At 32.9% G+C, this 25,998-nt stretch overlaps 3 protein-coding genes across 4 annotated transcripts in view; 2 read left to right on the top strand and 1 right to left on the bottom strand.

Annotated features, from left to right (window-relative positions):
* Window positions 1-18,043, bottom strand: part of LOC124530604 — a 36,630-nt gene extending 18,587 nt beyond the window's left edge. The window contains exon 1 of the mRNA XM_047104833.1: window positions 17,911-18,043. The gene's annotated coding sequence lies outside the window, so the exon portion shown is untranslated. The remainder of the gene's footprint in view (window positions 1-17,910) is intronic.
* On the top strand, window positions 1,215-7,102 carry LOC124530499. Its single transcript, XM_047104683.1, has 3 exons — window positions 1,215-1,283; window positions 4,928-5,051; window positions 6,814-7,102. Exons 1-3 carry the CDS (start codon window positions 1,266-1,268, stop codon window positions 7,014-7,016), a joined length of 345 nt encoding a protein of 114 aa, XP_046960639.1. The 5' UTR covers window positions 1,215-1,265; the 3' UTR covers window positions 7,017-7,102.
* LOC124530605 (cuticle protein 19.8) lies at window positions 18,018-25,775 on the top strand. Of its 2 annotated transcripts, none has more exons than XM_047104834.1 (5): window positions 18,018-18,176; window positions 20,322-20,432; window positions 21,344-21,463; window positions 24,727-24,906; window positions 25,172-25,775. In XM_047104834.1, exons 1-5 carry the CDS (start codon window positions 18,102-18,104, stop codon window positions 25,337-25,339), a joined length of 654 nt encoding a protein of 217 aa, XP_046960790.1. In that variant the 5' UTR covers window positions 18,018-18,101; the 3' UTR covers window positions 25,340-25,775. The 2 variants fall into 2 exon arrangements, with proteins under 2 accessions (XP_046960790.1, XP_046960791.1); XM_047104835.1 differs by having other exon boundaries at window positions 18,022-18,176; window positions 20,325-20,432.
* Window positions 25,776-25,998: the final 223 nt, after the last annotated feature.

Raw genomic sequence — 25,998 nt, 5'->3', positions numbered from 1 at the left:
TGGATATCTATCTATAAGGCTTGAGGGCAAGGTAATAAAATTACTGCATAGTAAGTCAACTACAGGCCTCTTAGGCCGGCCCTTGTGACAAAATATATTATATAAGCTTTATATTCGCAGCAGTTTTAAATATTTAGTAATTATCTTTTAAAATATAGGCAAAATATTATAACGGATGAGAAATTAAATTGCGAGGCTCGGCACACGCACTGTGTGAAGCTTAATATATTATGTTGTATTACATATGTATGTATATCATGTTTTGGATGAAACTTCATTTTAATAGATTGTGTACGAGATTACTGTTTTGTTCACTTCGGACATTTTAGGTACATGCAATAGGCATTTTTATTGAATGACTACAAAAACAATATTTCTGACATAAAAACTCAAATAAAATAATATTTTACTGTTTTATACGTCAACAACTTATCGCTTTGATGCCCAAAAGATATCTTCTATAAGATATAAATTAAGAGCACTTATAGAAAATACATTTTATTTATATTAAAAATACATTGTAATTAAATATTAAGTTATCTTAACCGATGATTTCGGGTTCAAACCCAGGCAAGCACCACTATATTATATGTGCTTAATTTGTGTTTATTATTCATCTCGTGCTCGGCAGTGAAGGAAAACATGATGAGCAAACCTGCATGTGTCTAATTTCATTGAAATTCTGCCACATGTGCATTCCACCAACCCGCAATGGAACAGCGTGGTGGAATATGTTCCAAACCCTCTCCTTAATGGGAGAGGAGGCCATTAGCCCAGCAGTGAGAAATTTACTAAATATTAGGCTTAATAATTAAGATGAAATTAAAAATTCGTTCAATATTTAGAACTGTGACGCAAAATGTACTCAAAAATGCATATACAACCTTAATCATGAGAGTTACTTATTAAAAAAAAAAATTCTAAAATCGAATCTGATCTTTCTGCACTCAATCTCGCTATAATTGAGCCGTCCCCGAGTTTATTTACAAAATCAAATTAACGTTACAATAATGTAACAATTAATACGATTATAAAACATTACATAAACCTCTGGAACAATTGAATAATTGAACACTTCAAGCCGATTTATTAAAGTTTCAAATATTCATTGGATGTTAATAATGATTTATTTATAAAATCTTTTGAACCGAATCGTCGAGCGTCAAAGCGTTAAATCGCTAGAAAGTTTTCGATTCGTTTTCTTTCTAGTTTAAAAGAGGCTGTTTGGCACCGTGGCCGGCATTGCCAATTCGAATGCAGTTGATATGGATTGCTACATTTTGGTGAGTGTTTTTCTTTTATGTAATGCTTTCGTAAAAATCCAAACCGGTTCCGAACTAGGACCCTGCGTGGGAATCCAGTCCGTTCGATGTTTATTGAGACAAGGAATCGTTTATTAAACGTATGTAATATTTACGTACCGTCGACATAAAAAAATATATTTTTTTTTTATTTGACGCATAACATTTTAAGCTTAATATATAATATTTATAACTAGAATAAGCCGCGGCTTTACATGCGTTTAATTGCTAAAATTTACAGCTAATAAATCTTCGAATCCCGTTTAAAAAAGTAGCCCATGTTTTTTTCTTGTGCTTAAGCTTAGACCTTACTAAATATCATCAAAATCTATTCAGTGGTTTAGTCTTTTTATTATTAGTATATTAGTATAGATATATTTAAAAAAAATAACTTATTTATTTATTATTAATAAAAAAAATGGAAATTAAATGATAATATTTTATCTGATCGAATATAGCGATTTGTTAATTATATTTAACGACGTAAAATTTATAAAAGCTATCGAATGCTAAATCTATTGTACTGACTGTACATTTCATAAGTTATGAAGGGTAAATAACTTCCGTGGAGCGTTTGTGGCGGAAAATTATAGACAAATTACAGTGCACCTAACGGCATTACGGACATGACTGTGTGATATAATACAAAGAGAGGAACTAAAAACAAAATATGTATTCGAAATTTAAATTTGAATTTTTGCGGTTAATTTGGCATAGATTCCAAATTTAAATTAGAATTGAAAATATCTTATCCCGTTATTGAGGAAGGGTTATTACGGAATGAAAGAATAAGATTTTATTTGAGAAATTGAGTTAGAAATTTTACTGGAGTTTTTTTTAATATCATAATTTTTGAGAGTTTACAAAAATTAAAAAAAAAATACGTCACTAGTGTAATTTTTTTTATATGTCTGATAGTTATTTTTTTCAATGGTCACACTTACCGTTGATAAACCAAATAAGAAGAATAAATCATAGTATAAAAATGTCCTTTCTATTCTTTCTTTCTCATAATACATATACTTGGTGGCAGGGCTTTCTCCCTTTGTACAAGTTCATTTCTTTCTCTCTCATAAGATCGACTGGGTAGGTACCAACCATTCATCAGATATTATTTATTACGGTTTGATAAGCCAGTGTAACTACTGGAAAGGGACATAACATCACAGTTCCCTAGGTTGGTGGTATATTGGCGTTGTTGGTAATGCAACATTTCTATCAGCGCCAATAATAAAGAACCGCCGTCTTGCAATCCACGTGCTGCTACTGATATTTCTTATAAACCATCGAGGCATTAAATAAGTGGTGTGAAACAGTTTCATACCCTTTTTAAACACGAGTTTAATGCCCTAGTTATTATGTATACACATAACATTTACCAGAATGTCAACCGGCGACTCGCTCTGTATTCGATAATACAAAAAACGTAATATACGACCTAGTTTCTATGAGAATAAAAAATTTAATATAATAAAAACTACTTCGAATGAAATTTGACGTTTTGAGTAAAGTGAACTGGCTGAAATCGTCGAATAAGGAAAAAGCGTTAGAGTACTTTAGGCGATCTTCTTTCTCTTTTTCTCTTTTTGTATATACGGCTTAGTATAAAAAAAAATGTTATTAATCCAATTTACACGGCATTTTTAATGAAAAGCTATTTCTGTGAACCACGCTCATCTTTTTTATGTAACAATAATTATAATAGTTTATTTCTTGTCACAATTTTTCAAATGTAGTGTACACAAATCTATAATAACATATTAATGAATATTCGATTTACATTTTATATAAATATATATTATCTGTGTATTATGCATCTGTCATCTCGATTGACACATATCGCAAAAGCGCGGGAAATAGAATATATAAATACGGGCGCGCGTTGACGGCATGTGTGCACAGCGAGCTTAAATATATTATCTATTAAATCTGATTTGTAAATCGACTTTTCACGTGAACATTATATTTTGATATTTGAAAATACCATAACTAAAAATATAGCTATTATTATCTACAAATGAAGTTAAATAAATAAAGTGTTTGACGACCTCTTTGGTCGAGTATTCTGTATGCTGGTTTCGAATGGTACGCCACTCCGAGGACCCGGGTTGAGTCTGGGTGTTAGTGGTACCGTTGTTACTTCTGATTTTCGATACCACAAGTACTTTACCTCCTGAACTTTGAATCAGAGTATGTGATGATGTCCAATATTTATTTATTATTTAGTGGAGATTTAGTGGAGTGTCCTTATCTCATCACAAATAATAAAATTGGAGTGTCTGTTTCTAATATTAAAATAGCCCTTTTTTAGTCAATGCATATGTATGCATACACAGTACATATACCAAAATAACATTTTTTACAATTTTTGTCTCTCTGTTTGTTCCGGCTAATCTCTGGAATGGCTGGTCGGATTTTAACGGGACTTTAACGATAAGTGATGTAATAAGGAGTAACTTAGGCTACAATAATATATTTTTTTAAACAACGCTTACAAGGTCGCGGGTACAGCTTGTTAATTATATAAAATTAACGAAACCGTACATTGCGCGCCGTGACATAAATGTGACAGTGACGTAACGAAAGTAAAATTACACACGGCGTGCATAGCAATGAACTCCATGCATTGAGAAAGATTCAGTAGTTGCGGACTTTTTAGGACAAAATGAGTCAAAAAAGTTATGTAGATAGTGTACTTCTAATAAACGAAGGTCGGGCTTATACCTTATTCTACGCTTTGATTTATAAAATTAAACGTTAAGTACTTTATACTAAGAGTTAAAATTGGAAGACAAAAGTATACTTTGAAATTGTTGGCCAGATGTATGAGCTTTCTCTACCATCTCGAATAGGTCATCGAGTTATCGCGAAAAATAAAATTTGCCCCGAAATTAATCATTCTATTCTCCGTCATGATACGAGAATTGTGATTTTACTATTATAATAGTAGTATTAAACCTTCCTTTTGCTTTCATTACGTTTATATTATTTATGTCATATAAATATTCAACTATATTTGACCCATATAGATATTGGATGATGGATAAAAAAAGTCAATGTGATCGCTGTTTTTAATAGTGGTTACATACAGTGTATTTTATCATCATCATCAACAGCCTGTAAATTTCCCACGGCTGGGCTAAGGCCTCCTCTCCGTTTGAAGAGAAGGATTGGAACGTATTACACATGTGGTAGAATTTCGTTGAAATTAGTCACATTCAGGTTTCCTCTGAATTTTTTCCTTCACCGCCGAACACGAGATGAGTGACAAATTAAGCACATTAAAATTCAGTGGTGCTTACCTGGGTTCGAACCCGTAATCATCGATTAAGATGCACGCGTTCTTACCACTGGGCCATCTCGGGTCATAATGTGTCAAAATGATATTATCTATGTGTGCATGGTTATCATTATTGTGGAACCCATATTCTATTTATTATGTGTCACCATAATTTATATTAAAATTAATAAAAAAAAAAGAAGCCGCGGGCATCAACTAGTATAATATAGTATAATGTCTACATAAGGCTAGCATAACCAAACAGAAAAACGCGTATATCTGGACGTAACATTAATTTCAAAGTTTACCAAAGCTTTATATTAAAATGACATAATTTACATTTCAGGTTTTATTAGCGTGCATGGCAGTCACCACGTCCGCGTGGTCGATGCCTTTCTACCCAGTGCACAGGGCACCACCGCCGCGCGTAACGAGATACGCGCCTCTACCACACCGGCATATGATACCGAGTATGTATGACGTGTTCACTCACTGTTCTTATATATAAATTTTATATTTTTTATACAAGTATATTTTATTATTATACTAGCGACCCGCCGCGGCTCGCACTGGTACTAAATATTCTACAGAATTTGTTTATGACGAGTGGTGTGTACACCGGTTTTCATGGGTACGCCACTCTGAGGTCCCGGGTTCGATTCCCAGCCAAGTCGATGTAGATTACCATTAGTTTTCTATGTTGTCTTGGGTCTGGGTGTTTGTGGTACCGTCGTTACTTCTGATTTTCATAACACAAGTGCTTCAGCTACTTACATTGGGATCAGAGTGTTATGTATGTGATGTTGTCTCATATTTATTATTATTTATTTATTTACGACATCACATCAGAAACATCTAATGTTACCAGTGTTTCTTTAATATATTGTCCATGTATTATATGCCAAAACCTTCCTCTCATATCACTCTATTAAAAAAAACGCATCAAAATCCGTTGCGTAATTTGAAAAATATAGACAGCGGTAAGCGACTTTGTTAAGGTATGTAATGAAGCTATGTGTGCTGTTATATGTATATAAGTGTGTCTGAAGAATGCTATATATATCTTCAGATAATACACTCACTTTTAAATGGGACACCATCATATTCCAAATTTAACTTCTTTGAAATATCATCAGTAAAAAACACCTAAGTAACGATTGAGCCTTTTGATTTGTTTTTGATTTAAGATAGATTGATGTATGCGTAAATGGGCCACCTGATGGCAAGTGCTCACAACCTTTTAAATCGCCAACAAATTGTGATGGCCTTAAAAATACGTTCTGGTCACGTTCCCCTAAACAAGTTTGGATCCATGATGAAAAAGGTTAACTCATCTAATTGTGACATTTGTGGTAAAGAAGAATATATGATATATCCAACACTTTTTGGTGGAATGTGTTCGGAATAGGGAAAACAGACAAGAACTAGTGAGAAAGTTTAATTTAAATGTAAGTGCTGTTGGAATCTTTCAAAGCTTCTCCTACGTCTGAAGTAGCCATGATACTTTATAGTTTTAAATTTAAATCAGATGCAGTAATTTTATTAATATGTCTGAATTCAGATTAGGGCACAATGGGACTGACATCTCCCTAAAAATCCCTAAATAAAATTAGAAAAAAAAAGTGGTCACAACCGCCCATAGATGTTCGCGCTGTAAGAAATATAAACTATCCCTCATTTCCATATGCATTGGGAACTAAGATGCTACTTTACTTGGTGGTAGGGTTTTGCGCAACCCCGTCTGAGTAGATACCACCCACTCATCAGATATTCTACCGCTAAAATAACAGTGCTCAGTATTATTGTGTTCCGGTTTGAAGGTTGAGAGAGCCAGTGTAACTGTAGAAACAAGGGACATAACATTTTAGTTCCCGAAGTTGGTACCACTTTGTGTGTGCACAGTGGCTTTGTAAGGAATTGTTAATGTTTCTAACAGCGCCGTTGTTTATAGGTGTTGGTGATCACTTACCATCAGGTAGCCCGTATTCAGATCCGCCAAATTTTAGCATAAAAATGTCCCTTTTGACTGTAGTCACAGTGGTTCACCCTTCAAGCTGGAACACAACAATACCAAGTTCATTACTCTACATTCGTACTTAGAAATAGAAATGACAATAAAGCATCACTGCATATGATGATAATGAAATTTTATTTCAAGGATACGCAATAAATATTAAACGCAAAACAAAAGGTATACAATCGACCTAGTAATGTTTTTTATTTGTATTCCAGTTCGTCAGCTCCAACCGAAATTCGAACAGCCAGAACCAACGAAATTTGATCGTCCAAAGCGTGAACACTATGATTATGATGACATCGACAACAAAGGTACCAGTGGAGTGACAGGCCCCGTCCACACGTTCGTCAAAACTGATAAGAACGCCAACTATAAGTGGGGAGTCCGACATCATGTCGGAAATAAATACGCGTCCTAGCGAAGCGTCTCTGAATATTCTTTTTTAATTTATTTTATTATATCCTTAGACTTTGTTGTTATGTTTCTTTTATATTAAACTGTGAAACGAATAAAATAATTTAAATATTTATCGAACATTTATTTAAATATCGAACGTCGTATGCTTTTACTGTAATGATTAGTTATTTCTATGTGTGTACGACGCACACACGCGCCGTTATATTTGATCTTGCAAGCTTTCTTTGAATTTAGACTGCTTACCTACGTTTAAGAATCTAGGCACATCTTAACTTTTACCAAAAATACTCTAAGTCTAGGTCTTATAAAACCTATTTTATTGCTTCAACAGAGAATACAAATGATACATTTGCATCATACGTTTAAGGAAACGGTTAAACGGTTAATTGGGCATAAAAAGGCGTATACAATATGTAATTGTAATCGTTGCTTGTAACCCTTAGTGCCATAATAATAAGAGTTATTTTCTAACATAAGTTCCTGGAAATAAGAAACAGACAAAGATCTCACATTTCTTGTCGTAATAATATAATAATGAGGGGTGCGGTTGGTAATGTTCACAGAGTATAGTAATACAGTATGTTGATCAGCTGTTTGCTTTTGCCGTTGTTAAAAAAAAAAAAAAAAAAAAAAAACGATTCCGTCACATAACTACTAGAAAACTTATCTAGAATTCTATAAATCATTCGAGTAGGATTAAATAACAAAGATACAAAACATATTATTACTCTATTATGAAGTTTATAATTAAAATAAATAAATAATTTCTTAATTTATTAATGATTTTGTCAACGCAAGAACTAATCAATACAAAACCTTTCATTACTATTCATAATGATGTTTCTTAAGTATATCTTGACAGACATTTTTTCACATGTTTATAAGTGTAAGCTACACGGTCAGCTCCTTTTAAATAATGACATAAAGATGAACGCACAAAAACCGCCCTTTGCTTTGCTCGAGGTATGAGTTTTTAGAAATACTAAAAAAAATAGAGCAGGGATACAATTTGCTGTCGTATCACTGCGTCTATAGTCTGTTTTTGTGGTTTTTTTTTGGTGCAATAAACACAATGCATAAAAAAATCATTTAAATTAAAATTAAAAAAGTACTAAAACAAACGTGCCAACTATATTATAATGGTGTGCGTGACAAATACGCTTGACACATGCGAAACGTCATACTGTTTTACTTGTGTGTGTACTTAGTAACCAATCATTAACCACTTTTTTTCTACACGCTTTTCGCTTAGACAGTATACCACATCAAAAGACTGTAAATTGCCCACTGCTGGGCTAAGACTTCCTCTCCATATAAGGAGAAGAATCGGAACAAATTTGGATTATACGTAGACATAAATAATCAAAGCGTAAATCATGTAAATAAAAAAAAAATCTTGCAACTATTTTATCTATTAAAAATCAAATTAAAAAGTGACAGTAATTATTTCCCAAATAATTTACTAAATAAGTGCGTTACAAATTAGAATTAATGTAATTTTGTTAACCTCTATTTCTGTGTCACCGGTTTAGATGCCTAATCTTGCATCACACACGAGCCCGTGTGTAACGCCGGCGGCAGTCGGTTGACATAAATACTGTTATACATAATACTTATCAAATTATCACGAGAACTAGATCCGGCTCGAAAGGAGGTTTTATATAATAAGCTTTCAATTTTAATTACTGTCCATTATTAGCGTAGAGAGCACAGATAAAAAAAAATGTGACACTGACGTATTTCAACGAATTCTTTTAAATCCATACAATGGGGCAGAAAGTTTCTGTAATGTTATGGACGTCTTCGTGTTACTCAATGACATGTTACGAGCGAAATTCTTTTCTAATTTGGGTCAGTACTAAGAAAAAAGTTATGAACATATTTTTTTTTGTACGCAAATAAATAAATAAATATGAGACAACATCACATACATTACTCTGATCCCAATGTAAGTAGCTAAAGCACTTGTGTTATGGAAAATCAGAAGTAACGAAGGTACCACAAACACCCAGATCCAAGACAACATAGAAAACGTAATATAATCTATATCGACTCGGCCGGGAATCGAACCCGGGACCTCGGAGTGGCGTACCCTTGAAAACCGGTGTACACACCACTCGACCACGGAGGTCGCCGAAATATACATACTAATATACACTTACCGAAATTAAGCAGCAAATGCAAATGTATATCCGAATAATATCTTAGAAAGATATCTTCATAATTACATATTATAAAACAAAGTCGCTTACCGCTGCTGTGTCCCTATATGTGCATAGATCTTTAATTTTTTTTTAAAGATAGATTGATTCAAGACGAAAGTTTAACTATGTAATACATGGACAATGTAGAGAATGACTGAAAAACGGGGAGGGTCGCTAATATCTTATAAAACTATCAATAGTATATGCAATAGAACTACTAACGTAACATTTAATTATGCCAGTATGTTAATTAATCAATTGATACGATATTAAGTATCCACTTTTTATATTTAAATTAACTAATCTTCACCACGATTCTCACAACACCGTTCCCCTTTTTTCGATTCCACGTTCCAAATCAATCCTCTTTTGTTTTTCTCGTGCCAGGCAGTACCAGTCACACCACGAGAGGAAGTGCCGGGAGTCTACTATACGGTGTCGATAACCGAATCAATAATGATACTAATAAATGTTATTTCAATGAAAAACAACGTATTTAAAAATCAAAGCAGTACTAAATATTATTATTTCAATTAGAATTATATTAGTATATTTAAAAATCATGACAGATATGTCTACTTTATACAAGAATCGACGAGAAAAAAATACTTTGAAGAAAAATGGAAAAGATTATTGCAAAATATTAAGTCGCCAAAAACTAAGCAATTAGGCAAACTGTTCACTTAGCAACCTGAATTTGGAAATATCAATAAAAGGCAATGAACTAATATTTCTGTAAGCCAATAGACGGGCCAGGGTCCACTCAGGGCTGACACAGATACAGTCAGACTCGAATTACATTTGAACACATGAATGCAACTTATCGAGTTACTTGCACTGCAAATGTGTCATTTATTAGGGCTCGTTTTCATTTGGCGCGTTGAATAAAGTCGTGTCTACACTGTTCAAATACCAAAAACGTTTTTTTTATTTAAATTAAATCATTCTAATTCTTTTATTCGTTGATTGACCCCCTTTGTTAAATATTAGGTATAATATATGTTTTAAAATTATGATATAATTTTCGTTTTTAATTTCAAATAAATATTGATGTAACATTTATAATATGATTTTGTAATGTATGTAATGAATAATATGCATATTACATGAAAGATTTGTAAGTAGATCTCCAGATCACTTATTGCCGACGAAATAGTACAGTTCTATTAAATGAAAAAGGCCCGCCCTCACACTTTAATTTAATTCTTTTTTAAAATAATATCTTTAACAAATATAATGTTGTAATTTTTTATTGTCTGTACTTTTGATCGTGACACGCACACTAAGACATATTTTAAATACGAACTCATTCACTCACACTAATTAACGCTGTTTTTAATTTTACACAGAGGGGCGCGCCTTCTTGAGTGAATAGATCTATAATCATTTTTAATTTAATTATTATTTTAATATACAGCAACCCATATATAAATATATTTTATGTGTAGCTGTGTTGTACTAATAGGATATCGTACAACTCACCTTAAAAACGTCATAAAAATTCCAACCTTGTTTTCAGCGTTTGTTGAGAACCAAGAAAACACAGGTTTATCTATGAAATATTACAAAAAAATCTACGTATATGGAATGTATGGGCGAAGCTGAATCGAACGTAGACAAGTCTGTCGGTATGAGATTGATGAAAGTGAAGTACGAGTCAATTCGCAATAGACGACGCCTTTCACGATATGATCTAGAATTTAGTTCTTTTTTGAATATCGAATCTTACTAACAAAAGAGGTTAGTTTTGTTATATATTTTTTTGTAAAAAGTCTCGACAACATTCAAATTTTGACAGACGCACAAAAGGTATATCATAACTTTATATTTTATTGTTACAATAGCTGAAATTGCGGCTTTACTTGCACGAAATTTATAAAATTTTCCCTATTAGATATGAAGTATCACCTCACATTTTACGACCTCTGGGATGAATAAAACAAAGTAGGCTATGTCCGTCCCCGGGAATCAAACTATCTAAATACCAAATTTAATCTAAATGTGTTCAGTTATTTGAAGGTAACAGACAGAGTTACTGACGTATAATATTAGTAAAGATAGTACAGATATAAAAGACTTTATCACAAAATGATTGTTTTCTAAGCGAACAATGGACAAGCTTAGGAACTTTACGTACCATAATTTTTCGAGAATATTTTTCGAAATAACACTATTCTCGATAAATTGGCGTATAGTATGACACCACTTAGATAAAGCATCGGCAATTCAAATTCAATAAAACCGATTACTCAAAAAATCTAAAATCAAAATCAAAATAAACTTTATTCAAGTAGGCTAGGTTTGTAGGACAAGCACTTTTGAATCGTCATTTAACAATTAAATGAAGCTACTTGCGGTTCCGAAAGTAGACTCTACCGAGAAGAACCGTCAAGAAAGTCAGTAGTTAATCTTTTTCAACATTTAAAAAAATACTGTCATGTTAGTTGATACAATTATTAAAATTAATATATCCTGCCTGGAAGTCAACAGGCCGATTTACAACCAATGGATATAGCTCCCTATCGCGCCATTCGACGCTATTCGTCGCTATAGATACTTGCGTCAGTTCAACCCGAGAAAGCAAGTGCATGTAAATCGACTTATCAAAATGATGAATATATGAGGTCATATGATGTTGCAAGTTATTTCGTTTGTGTAAAGACCATATTCACATAAGAAATATATATTGATAATTTGGGATGGCGTACTTAATTCGGATTTGGTCGGTTTTACGAATTTTGCCGATGCTACATCTAAGTTGTGTCGTACTATACATCTTATTAATTTAAAACAGTATTATGAAACCAGAGCAGGGCGTGTCTGTTATAAACATTATATAATACACTTTAAAAGTAATCATAATTGATTTATTTTTACTTGATGGTAAGGCTTTGCGCAAGGCCGTCTGGGTAGGGCCCACCTACTCTTCATATATTTTACGGTCAAACCTCAATACTTATTCTTTTTCTATTCCGGATTGAAGAGTGAATGATACACTGCTTCATTCAGACATATGGGACATATCATTCGTTCCTCAGGTTGTTGTTCATTAGTTATTTACCGTCCACTTAGGTATACATAAAGAAAAAAATGAATTGAGTTAATTATTATAAATCTGTAAATGGTGTGCTAATTTCTTATCATTATTATGTACATAGAGTCGAGATGGCCCAGTGGTTAGAGCTCGTGCATCTTAACCAATGATTGCGGGTTCAAACCCAGGCAAGCACCGCTGATTCATGTGCTTAATTTGTCTTTATAATTCATCTCGTACTCAGCGGTGAAGAAAAACATCGTGAGGAAACCTGCATGTGACAAATTTCATAGAAATTCTGCCACATGTGTATTCCACCAACCCGCATTGGAATAGCGTGGTGGAATATGTTCCAAACCTTCTCCTCAAAGGGAGAGGAGGCCTTTAGCCCAGCACTGGGAATTTACAGACTGTTGTTGTTGTTGTTGTATGTAAATGAGACATTGTTGGGAAAAAACATTCTTCATATTAGAAGCAAATACCTACTGTAAGGTCGGCAACGCACCTGCAAGCCCCCTGGTGTTGCAGATGTCCTTGGGTAGTCACTTTCCATCAGGTGAGCCTCCTGCTCACTTGCCCCCTATGTCATAAAAAAAATACTATACTGTTCCAATGACTAGTAACCACCATCCAGCATTTTAAGGGTTGGTGTTAACATATGTCAAAGATTTTCATCTGACACATGCAGGTTTCCTCACGATTCGTTCCAAAATGGGCTATAATCACAAAGTGGAACAGTCTATTCACTAGGTCATCTCAGCGCACATAATATATTACTATCTCCAGTCGTCGTAACTAATTATAAAATCCAACAATTTCATTTGTATGCGATTACGACTGACTGTAATACATCGGAAATATGCAGCAGAAAGTTAGTGCTTGTTACTTCATAATGAAATTAATCTCTTGTGAGTAATATAATGGTCGGAACACACTTGTGAAAGAATGCGAAGCGTACGCGTTAAAAACAGCTATACGTATACACGATAAAGCGTCGTAACTTTAATATCTATAAGATTTAAAATATCAAATAATTTAAATTTATTTCTTACTAGCGACCGGCTCCAACTTTTTTTACACTTTTGGTTCTAAATATACTACAGATTTTTTCTTGTTTCTGTATTATATTTTCTATGTATTATATACAAAAACCTTCCTCCCAAAACGCTCTATCTATTAAAAAAACCGCATCAAAATCCGTTGCGTAATTTAAAGAACTATGCATACATAGGCATAAACGGATTTTGTTTTATATTATGAAATGATAATAATGGTCGATTCGTTGCTCTATATTATGTAATATTTGTATATAAGTATATTGTATTTTATTGTAACGATAAAACAAAAATTATGATCACTGTAAATATGATAAAGATATATATTGATATTTTTTGGGATAGATAAAGTTATGTGATCATGAGATCAAGCGCACTGCACTGGACTCACAGAATTACATGCCTTTTGCGGAACGAGATTGTAACTTCTGCCTACTCTCAATGTCTACGCTGCAACCATTACTATATTTATTATACGGGGCCCCTATTGTAAAGGGGCCCCGAAAGGACTATAGTGTAATTTTTTTTTTTGTAATATTATCGTCGATTGGGTTCACATAGTAACCCCAAACAACAATATATAAAAAGTCAGTTAGATCTACAATAGTATTTTTAAATAGACGACCTCCGTGGTTGAGTGGTGTGCACACCGGTTTTCATTAGATCTACAATAGTATTTTTAAATAGACGACCTCCGTGGTTCATTGGTGTGCATACCGTTCATGGGTACGCCATTCCGAGGTCCTGGGTTCGATTCCTGGCTGAGTCGATGTAAAGTGCTTCAGCTCCAAGTGCTTTGGCTACTTACATTGGGATCAGAGTAATGTATGTAATGTCGTCTCAAAAAAAAAAGTAAACAAAGATTATTCGCGAGGGTCTCATACCCCGGGTATCAACAGATGTCATAGGAAACCACCCAAATGTTTTTAATGCACCAATCTTCGCTTATATGATTCGTATCCTAAGGATTTAGAGACCGGATCAACCAGCAGTCACTTGGATCACTTGGAGCGCGTTTATTAAACGTATTTATGAAGCTTATCTTTAATATACAGCAGGTAGTCTAGATATCGCTTTCGCCTCGCTTTATAGTACATGCCGTGTTTTACTTCTTAAGTGCGGTGAACTGATTTAATAAACACGAATATAATAATCAGGATTAAATTGAACATTAAAAAATTTTGGTGCACATATCTGATAAAAGTTAGATATATATCTGATGAATAGGTATTTTAAATGTGTCATATGCTTTATGAGTCGAGATGGCCCAGTGGTTAGAATACGTGCATCTTAATGTGCTTAATTTGTCTTTATAATTCTTCTCGTGCTCAGCGGTGAAGGAAAACTTCGTGAGGAAACCTGCATGTGACAAATTTCATAGAAATTCTGCCACATGTGTATTCCACCAACCCGCATTGGAACAGCGTGGTGGAATATGTTTCAAACCTTTCCCCTCAAAGGGAGAGGAGGCCTTTAGCCCAGCTGTGGGAATTTACAGGTTGTTGTTGTACATGCTTTGTTATTTAGTGCTGTTTCCTAACTTAGAAATTTCAAAAGATTTTTTATACTTTTGCCACTATTGAGTCTTTCCCCTAACAACATATCTTTCGAATCTTTCGAATATTTTATAGTTACGACTCCAAAGCTTGAGTCTTGAATCGTCTTTACAAGTACCTTATCCTTTAGATTACTCTATATTAAAATTATAAATACGAAAATAACTCTGCTACTCTTTCGACTGAACCGAATTTGATGAAATTTAATATGAATTATTCTGGAGCTCCATTGAATGGCGCCTGATAAACAATCTTAAATGCATCTAAATCTGCGGGTGATAACTCGCGATATTGTTTTACATAATTGAAAATGCTTGCACTATACCTGCCTTTCTAAACATTTTTTCAATCATAGTTAAACATCGTTCAACAATATGTTAACAGTTGAAGTTATAGTTTAGAAAGTTGAATGAGATAGATTTGAATGACTAAGTCATAACGCCATCTACAATAATCCTATGTATATACAGAGTGTATGAAATTTAATAAATCAAGCATATTTGAAGACACATCCTGCATACATATATAGAACAATAACAAATAAAGCTTAACAGATTTGTCATAATTAATGCTTTGTTTGGTTGTTTGGCTTTATGTTAGCCTCTCTGGGTAGGTAGTAGGTACCACCCACTCGTGGCATAGATATTCTACCACCAAACAACAATAACTTATTATTGTTGTGTTACGATTTACATTGTGTAACTAAAGTGGCAAGCGACATGAACTCTTTGCTCCCATAAGTGTATTTGTTTAATTAGGAGTGATTAATATTTCTCAAGGTACCAAGGCTACATAATAGTAGGCAGTAATAGCCATTTACCATCATTTGACAGTCGGCAGCTCATAAAAGTAACAATCTGTAAATTTCCCACTGCTGGGCTAAAGCCAGGGGAGGCTTCCTTTGAGCAGATTGTTAGGACCACATTCCACCACGCTGTTCCAATCCTGGTGGTTGGATTCATATTTGTTGAAATTAGACACATGCAGGTTTCCTTACGATATTTGCCTTCAACGCCGAGCTTTATATGAATTATAAACACAAATTAAGCAAACGAAAATTCAGTGGCGCCTGGGTTCAAACCCATGGAATTTTCATTGATGATTGCGGGTATCAACCCGGTTCGGATTGGTTAAGATGTTCGTGCCCTACCAGTGGGTCATCTCGAGTCTTTTTTGAAGCTAAAGGGCTTTAACAGATAGGTATATGATTGTAATTTAAGATAACTGGTGAATAACATAAAAAACACATAGTCTTGACCTCTTTATTTTAGCTATGTATACCATATATAATTACGTTCAAGATCACTTCAATATATTAAACGGCCATTTAAACGGTCTGAATTTAGGGCGGTCACGATATATTCAATAACTTGACAACAGCGACACGTGCATACATGTCATGTAACTATTACTAATTGAAGACTGGTTTTACATGTAACGTGTAATTAAAAAATGTAAATAAATGCAGCTTGCTATATAAACCAGCATACTTTTTTCATTACATGTCGCCTGTAGTACTGGAAAGTGTATAAAAATTGAAACACTTATTTGGTGATAGGGCTCCTTGCTAGACTCAGAAGATACCACCCATTGATCAATTATGCTACCATCAACAGCAATATTTGAATCGTTGTTCCGGTTTGAAGGTTAAGCCAGTGAGATTATAGGTACAAGAGACATAACATCTTTGTTGGGTGGTGAAACGTTGGCGATGTAAGGAATGGTTAATATTTGGTCTTATGAACTTATTATCAGGTCCAGTTGCAAAAAAATATATCAATAATCTCTGTGAAATTTTGATTGATTAATTAAAGAAATGTATCTTTGTTTGTGTTGTATAAGTTTATACGCTTATCCGATTGAGTTAAAAAGGATCATTAAGATGGTTATAGTTCGCTTAAAACTAAAGAATTAATTAATTACATATGTCGAGGTTGAATGATATAAGAGTAAGACTCAAAATTATTAAAGATATACTTTGTACTTATAAATATAATTTTTAATAAACAATAATTTATATATGAATACTGATTTGAGATTTACACATACTCTAGTTTTAGGTATATGTGTTATCTGTAGCACGTATGTTGGCAAATACTTTTTTCATCTCACTTATTTTGAGGACAATTTTATATCGAATCGTTTTTCTCATATTTTTGTTATCTTCTATTATACAAAGAAGGACTGATAATCTAATTTGAATAATACTTGTACAATACATTCTGTAAAAAGAAAATTAAGGCTATATGCCATTGCCCTATAAAGAGTGGTACAGTTACAGTGGGCATGTATAGTCCAACAGAATTTTCCTCCTGACCATCCGAAGGTTTAGAGTTGATCTCAGTTTTAGTGAGTTGTTCGACAACATTTTTTGAAATTTCATCCACATAATTCAGATTACACGACATTTTTCTCTATCTCTGAACTCGAAATTAACTTAAAAAGACAAAATAAGTACATGGATGTTTGTGGTCGCCCAGTTTGAATCTTAGATCGCTTTACTTCTAATAGTTGTCTAAAGTCTGTTTGAATAAAGTATATTTGAAAATTAAATCCATTTTCCGTAATCCTTTTCCTTTCCTTTTTATTTAGAACAATAATTGTCGATCATATAAAATTAAAAATAAGTTAGTTGTAACTAACTATGTTATGTGGACCAATATCGCACATGGACCATTAAGTTTTATATGGCTATCTAGTCGACCTTTATCCTATTGTATGTTAAACAGTATTTGGAAACAGTAGACATATGTTATTACTTAGTCTAAAATCCGTTACTTAATATTGTTCATAAAAATATTATCTTAAATATTATTCATAAGCGAATTTCTATTTTGGAAAGAGATTTAAAAACGACCACTAAAGATGTTATAATAAATAATACTTACTGCAATATTTTGCAGTTAATTCTAATTAATTAAATTATTTCGTTACGCAAACATTATAACTTTTTTTAATGATATAAGAACTTTTTAGTATTTAAGAAATTTAAAAATTACGTATTTAAAAAAAAACTATCGAACAATTCAAAAATTTAAATACTTACCGACCAGTGCGAAACACTAAATGCTCTAGTTTTTGAATTGCACTCACGGAGCAGTACTCCCGCCCTCACTACTTAGAAGGGGTGTCTCTATATAAAGTGAGAGTCACCTACACGCAACATACAATACGTTGTGCTCCCGCGTGTGTGGTGTACCTTGTTTATAATTTTATAGGTTCTTTATAGTGTGTGCAATGTTTCGTAAGTGCATCACGTTAGCGATTTTAGGGTGTGTGGTGGCGGCGCCTCAGTATCAAATTCACCAACAGGTTAGTAAAAGTAGTCTTACCTTTTTTATTATATATATTAACATAAAAATATTAGTTCCTTTTTTAAATATTTTGATTTGAATCGTTCCATTAATTTTATTTTACTCTTTTACCCAATTTTGACATATTAGTGTATTGCCATAAGTAAATACTCTTTTAATGTTTTATTTTAAATAATTAATCTGTTCGATTTACAAACGTGTAACATGGTTTGTTTTAATTCATATAAATAAACATAAAAACCGATTCCATATTTGCATAATCTAAGTAATGATTGAAATATCGTTACTAAATATTGTACTGTAATCTTTGAAACTGATATATTTGCTATAATTTATGTTCAGGATACATTTTTTTAACTATTCGACTTCCATAAAATTAAACAAGATCAATATAGACAATCTAAAATTACATCCTATTTAAATTATTATAAATGAAATCATACAATTTAGAATCGAGATCATAACAGTTATGTTGTGTTATGTAGTGTTACTTCTGTCATTAACTGTAAAAATAAATAGTTAATATTTCAATCTATGCATAATATGTATAATAAAATTGAAGTGTCTGTTTTTAATATTAAAATAACCACTGTTTACTAAATGCATATGTATGTGCACACGGTATATATGCCAAAACGCCATCTTTCAATGTTTTTGTGTCTGTCTGTTCCGGTTGATCTCTAAAACGTCTGAACCAATTTCGATGGGACCTTCACTGGCAGAAATCTGATATTATAAGAAGACTGCAACAAAGACACACATCTAGTTACATATATATTTAATGATTTAGATTGCCTTATTGATCTAGAGGCTAGATAATATAATATCGCAAATCCCTAGCCCCTGGTTTCAATCCTCCGGTCTTACTGATAAATGTACTGCTATGATTAATTTTAATATCATACTTCTTATTGAAAAATTGTATTAAGAAAACTACTATATTCATATTAACAAATAAGAAGCCTCTTTTGTACTATCTAACTCAAAAGAGTTCTTAATTAATATACACAAGACGTATGCACCCAAAAATGCAGCGCAATCCGGAGTACCTGTTCAAAAAGTTCTACGGTTTTGCTGGAAATATTAAATATACATAAGTTTTGATCAATTCTTTAAAATATTACGTATTTATAACATAGAAAAAATACAAAAATATGTACTGACAGATCAGAAAATATATAATCATAAGCATTAAGAGTTATAACTCATTTTAAATCCACAAATAACGTTAGTTGAGAAATGAAAAATGTGTAATAAATTAAAGAATAAAATTACATTAAGCTTGATTCATACAACTTGCACCTTTCCGATACACTTCATTACCGCAAGGCTTCGAGTGTTACGCAACGGCACGTAACATGAAAATTGCATACGAATGCATGAAATAGTAAAAATTCAACCACAAATACATGTAATTTTGCACAACGCGTGTAACATTTAAAAAGCGAGTCAAATCGCTACGTAACCAGACGTATTGTTACAGTTGTGTAACGAACGACCCAGAATCGAGATAATCATTTATTTCGGACCATTAACATCGATATCTCGTTCGAATCGAGTCGAATTCATCGATATCAACAAGTTGTACTGACATGTCGAATTAATTGCTAATAAATGAGCATATGCAATAAAAAAGAGCGAATTTATGCGTTCGTTGATTTTTATACAGGATGAATAATAATCAAGTTGTTTTTAATAAACATGCATACTACTTTTGTGTTTTAATTGAGGAAAAGTAACTATCGAGTTTTTTACATACAAACGACTAGGTTTAAGTTAATTGTCATGTTTAAAAATTGCTGTTCAGTAGTTCTTAGATGGGTTATATTTTGATTTGATTTCAATCCTGCCCTGTCCTTTCTAGGAGTTCAAGTTTGCTTCATAACAAATTTCATCAAATTCGGTTCAGCGGTTTGGTCATGAAAGAGCGACAGAAAGACAGGCATACAGAGTTATAAATATAGATAATATCATTACAGCTCACTTTATTTAATTTACTCTGACAAATATAAAACTGGCCTTATTTATGCTTTATTTCGCACTTCATTCCTTTTCCAAGAAAATGAATTTGATTTTCGAATTTCATTTTTGATTGATAGTTGCATATGTGTTTATTATTACTAAATAGCAATTAAACAATCAGCAGGATGAAGGCATTCCTCCACATCTATTGAGGCAGTATATCGGCGGACAACAACAAGCCCAACACATACCGCGACCTGTCCAGCAGCCAGCACCAGCGCCTGCTCGACTCGTAAGTTTAATAAAACTACTGATCGCCCGAGTCTCATACCCTTATACCCTTCTTGTTCCAAACAGCAACAGACAGAGTTACTTTCGCATTTATAACATACTTTGCAAGCCCGTCTGGGTAGATACCACCCACTCATCAGTTATTCTACCGCCAAACAACAGTACTCAGTATTGTTGTGTTCTGGTTTGGAGGGTGAGTGAGCCAGTGCAACTACAGGCACAAGGGACATAATATCTTAGTTCCCAAGGTTGGTGGCGCATTGACGATTTATGGAATAGCTAATATTTCTTAGAGCGTCATTGTACTTATGGTGACCACTAACCATCAAGTGGCCCATATGCTCGTCCGTCAATCTATACCATTAAAAAAAATTAAATAAACTTATTGTCGATTAATTACCAGCTACTGAAACTCTGTTCAAAGTCAGATCAACTGACTTAAGTTTAATCGCGATCTCATTGGTCAATGGCACTTAATGACGTCATAAACGACCAATGGGCGTTCGTTGTTCAATCAGATTAGTGACAGAATGTATACAATAAAGCAACATACATATTTACAATCAGATCAGTCACAGATACATAAAAGAGTATGTGTAGATGAAGATTTGTATCACTAAACCCCTTTTAGTTTTGTAGTTGATTCTTATGGAAACATAGATTTCGAGTTTCATAACCTTGGTACTGCTATTCTATATCCGGTCATAACCGGAGAGTTCAATATATAAAAGATGCACTAGCTTTTGAGACATGAGAACCAAACTCAAATGAGATACTGAGAATTTCTTGAGACGTGAACCTATTTTATAACCCAGTTTTAATATCTTGACTTCTTTTACGTCTTATGAGTAACTAACTCTTGGTAAACTCATTATGACCGACTATTGCTATATGTTAATGTTTCGTTTTCAGCCATACAACGTACAAGCCGAGGAACAGTACCAACAAAGGCCTCAATACCAGCCTCAGCCTCAGCCTCAGCCACAACAACAGTACAGGCCCCAACAACAACGGGAACCTGAGGACTTTGACGTGAGTACACAAAGACTACATCTACAGAAAATAGAGCCTAGTAGAAAAACACCTGACTATAATAATGGTTAGTGAGCCGAGATGGCCCAGTGCTTAGAACGCGTGCATCTTAACTGATGATTGCGGATTCAAACACAAGCAAGCACCACTGAATATCCATGTGCTTAATTTGTCTGTAATTCTTCTCGTGTTTGGGGTGAAGGCAAACATCGTGAGGAAACCTGCATGTGATTAATTTAATTCTGCCACATGTGTATTCCACCAACCCGCTACTTACAGCGTGGAATACCTTCTAAACCTTCTCCTCAAAGAGGCCTTATTTAGGCCTTAGCTCAGCAGTGGGAAATTGACAGGTTGTTGTTGTAGGTCTCATTTTTAATTTAAAAAAAGAACACGATGTACAGATTATACATAATCTCTTAAATAAAACATACAAAGAGAAATCTCAAAGGAGTCAAAGGTAAAAAGAAATGAATGTAATATGAGTTTTAATTAAGACATTAACTGATATTATGACGATTATATGTCAACAAATGTCCATTACATAATATATTTTTAAATTAGAGATATATAAAATAATTATTAATCTAAATAAATACTTTATAATTAATTATTTATTTATTCAAAACAAAGAAAACAATAAAAACAAATTAATTAAACTAATTATAATTCCACATTCGTTTCAGTTCGACTGAATATTTTTCAAAGTAAACGTAATAGGTTGTATAATGGCTATTAGCCATAATTAATTATGGCTGAGAATATTAATTAGGAAATAAGGAAACGATATTGAATAATAACTAAAACGTGTATTGAACTTTAATCTAATACGCGACTTGGGTATTTTAATTGCCTCCATTAACATTTACTTTCTCATAAAAAGATATACAGGGATTATACACATCATTTATATAAGTTTTTTTCACCATCACCCATAGACAATGACGCTGTAAGAAATATTAACTATTACTTACATTTTCAATGCGCCACCAACCTTGGGAAATAAGATGTTATGTCCCTTGTGCCTGTAGTTACACTGGCTTACTCACCCTTCAAACCGGAACACAACAAGTTATAACATAACTTACTCTTTTTATAGAAAGAGTGTTATATTTTCAGACTTTAATATATGATAATATTTTGTTTGTTACTATAAATTAATTAACTGTGGAGGTTTTATTTAAAATTATTGTACCTCGTTCATCCTAGATTTTAACAGGAGATAAGAAATCTTAAATACCTCTAAACTGAATACATATTAAATTTATTCTAAAAATTGTATCGTTTTTACCAATATGTAATACTAGTTGTTGCCCACGGTTTCGCCCGCATTTTAGGGAGTTTGATGTCATATGTTAGGCAAAAAAGTCCTTTATTGTTCAAGTCTTCATAACAAATTTCGTCCAATTCGGTTCAGTAGTTTAGCAGTGACAAAGCGACAGTCAGACAGACAGAGTTACTTTCATATTTCTAATATTAATTTGCGTTTATAATACATATGTCTAAGTAAGAAGTTTATGAAGAATGATTACTAGTAGTAATGTTATTTACCATTTATAAAATGGAAGTAGATGTCATTGACCTTTCAAAGATCGACAACCTGTGTCTTTTGTCTTTGTTAGAGTTCGTTTCTTAGTAAACAAAATTATGTTTAACTTTTTACTTCCTTGATTTTTTACACTGGCTGGCACAAATTTGGTCATCGCTTTTGTTTCCCGTTTTAAAAAAATGTGTATAATATGAAAAATATCAACTGTTCTTTTTTTAAATACATTTGTTTTTCATTTTAATAAAGGAAAATATTAATAGGAAAAAATTGTTATTATAAATTTAAGAACCAGCATTACGTAATTCATAAAATTCACAATCATATCAGGGAAATTAAAAACAGGAAAATATTAACAAGACAGCTTGGATAGCTCAAATAGATACGATTTTATGCTATTTATAGTCATGCTTAAGTAAATTAAGCTACTTTCACAGCACTGATTAGATGTTTCCGTATAACATATAGTGTAAAAGATATAACTAAGTGCGGATCGGCTATCGTAGGATCGTAAGCGGTCGTGTTTGACTTTCACTCGAAACTGGATAGTCTCGTTCGTGTAATGTTTGATAGAGCAATTGAACCACTTCAGCTAACCAGTATCAAAACCTAGTAACAGCCAATTTTATTCTATAACAGCTTTAAAAAAAGTCGTGACCAAAATTACAAGGAACGTAAACATTAAATCGTTTACATTCTCTTTAACTTTAATTGAATTACTTTAATGTTTTAAACGTTCGTTTGTTAATTTTGAATTTGTTATTACAAGTATAATTGCAGCCACAAAGCTATATAGTACTCTAGCGACCCTACCCGGCTTCACACAGGTGCAATGCTGATACTAAATATACTACATAGTTTACTTTTTTCTTTACTATATTGTCCATGTATTATATACAAAAACCTTCCTCTCGAATCACTGTATATGTTAAAGAAAAACCTCATCAAAATCCGTTGTGTAATTTGAAAGATCTAAGCATACATAGGGTCAGACAGCGGTAAGCGAGTTTGTTTTACACTATGTAATAATGATAATGACTCTAAGCCATATGCTAGTTTAGTACCTACAACAATTGTGAATGTTAAAGTTTTATAATTAGTGATATATCCAAAATGTAACAGATAATAAATCGGTGTTTAGAGTAAATAAGGCTCTTACAATGTTTTAAATATTAGACAAAGCTTTTATAGAACAAAACTCATTCTATTGTGAACTTATCCATGTAGGTACAAAAGAAAATAAGCGACTACATAAGATGCTATCAGTAGTAGATTGGATTAAATTGGAATACTTGTAACTGAATTTTAAAAACAAAAGAAAGTTAAAAATTCGTGATCAAAATATATTCTTCTTTTATAAGTTTGTTCCTAGATACACTTTTCTAAGCCTATTGTCATTATCATATGTTAACGTAAGAGAAATAGTCTGTGAATGTTTTACTGGGCATAGACCTTATTTCTTGTGGATGGAGGTTGAAGGTTTTTCCAAAACGCTGCACTGATGTGCGTTAGTAAGCTATGTATAGTTCATCCAAAACATCCTATAGAAACAAATATATGCTATATGCATTATATTTATAAAGTTCATTATTGTATTCGTCTACAGGACACACGCTCCTGTCATTCACTGATAAACTGTCAATTATAGACAAAACAGCGGCAAAACTATTAACGCGATTGCATATTCTTTTTTTAAAATTGACTTTTCTGTTTTCAGCATAATCCTTCCTACCAGTTCGGTTTCGATGTAAACGACGACCAGTACACCAACTACCAAAACCGCAAAGAACAGAGAGACGGTGACGTCATCAAGGGCTCTTACTCAGTTGTTGACAGCGATGGATTCATCAGGACCGTTACTTACACCGCTGATCCTAAAGAGGGTTTCAAGGCTGAGGTAAGGAGGATATTATCTGTTATAATTAGTAAAAAGTAGATTTATTTGTATTGGACGTAACGTCCAAAGATGTTACACAATTTTGAACCAAGTTGACATATTATGTAAGTTCAATTTTATATGCAGTTGTCTGTAATGCTTTAGTTTCAAGATGTAACAAGAGTTTACGACTTGATAAAGGGAATGAATTTAAAAACTGACGAACGTTTTCTCTTAGTATTAGAGCCAAAGAAAGTAAGTGGTAATAATGACATTTGTTTTTTAGGTTTCCCGCCAACCAACCGACATCGTTGTAAAAATCCCAACACCTAAACCACAACTTCAAGCTCAGGCACCACAGCAAATCCCCCACCAGCAACAACTTGCTCACCAACAACAACAACAACAGCAGAGACAACAGGCCCCTCAACAACAATACTACCGTTACGAATAATAAATTAAAAAAAAATCAAATACCACACAACGATGAACAGGACACGTTTACTAATACCGGAGAAGATGTCCCCCACGTGTGGAGTCAGCGTTATTGTCTATGATTTTTATCTACGATTTTGACAAGCAACGAGCAACTGTGACAGTTTATACTAGGCTTTTGTTGAATGGGATATATTTTATATTTGATCTCAAAGTCAAATCAAACAATTTTACTCAGCTTTGTATAATATTATTAAAACTATTAGCCATTTCTCTAATGAAAACACAATACAGGAATCGTAGATATTTGTTCAATTGTAGATAAACTTTATTGTTAAGCTTAATGTAGTATTTTTAGTCTAGAAATGTAATTGCGAACTATTAGAATAGGATTTATGAATTCTAAGTCCCACTGAGAAATTAAAATGTTAAATAAATTTATATAATTTTTTAAATTTTTATTTCAATCAAAACCTTTCACTTACAAAACGAATGTTTACTATAGTTATTAAGGAAAAAAAATTCCCAGTAAAACAAAACGTATTTTTTTTTCTGAATCATTTATTTTATCGTTCGTATAATGAGGTCAGTGAACCTTTCAAAATTAAAAAAAAAAAAACAAATTTAAAAAGTAAAATATTTAAAGACAATAGTTATTATACAGCCCGATGTTTATTA

Source organism: Vanessa cardui, chromosome 6, assembly GCF_905220365.1.
Source record: "Vanessa cardui chromosome 6, ilVanCard2.1, whole genome shotgun sequence".
NCBI classification, from domain to species: Eukaryota; Metazoa; Arthropoda; class Insecta; order Lepidoptera; family Nymphalidae; genus Vanessa; species Vanessa cardui.
This window is presented reverse-complemented; position numbering and strand designations above follow the sequence as displayed.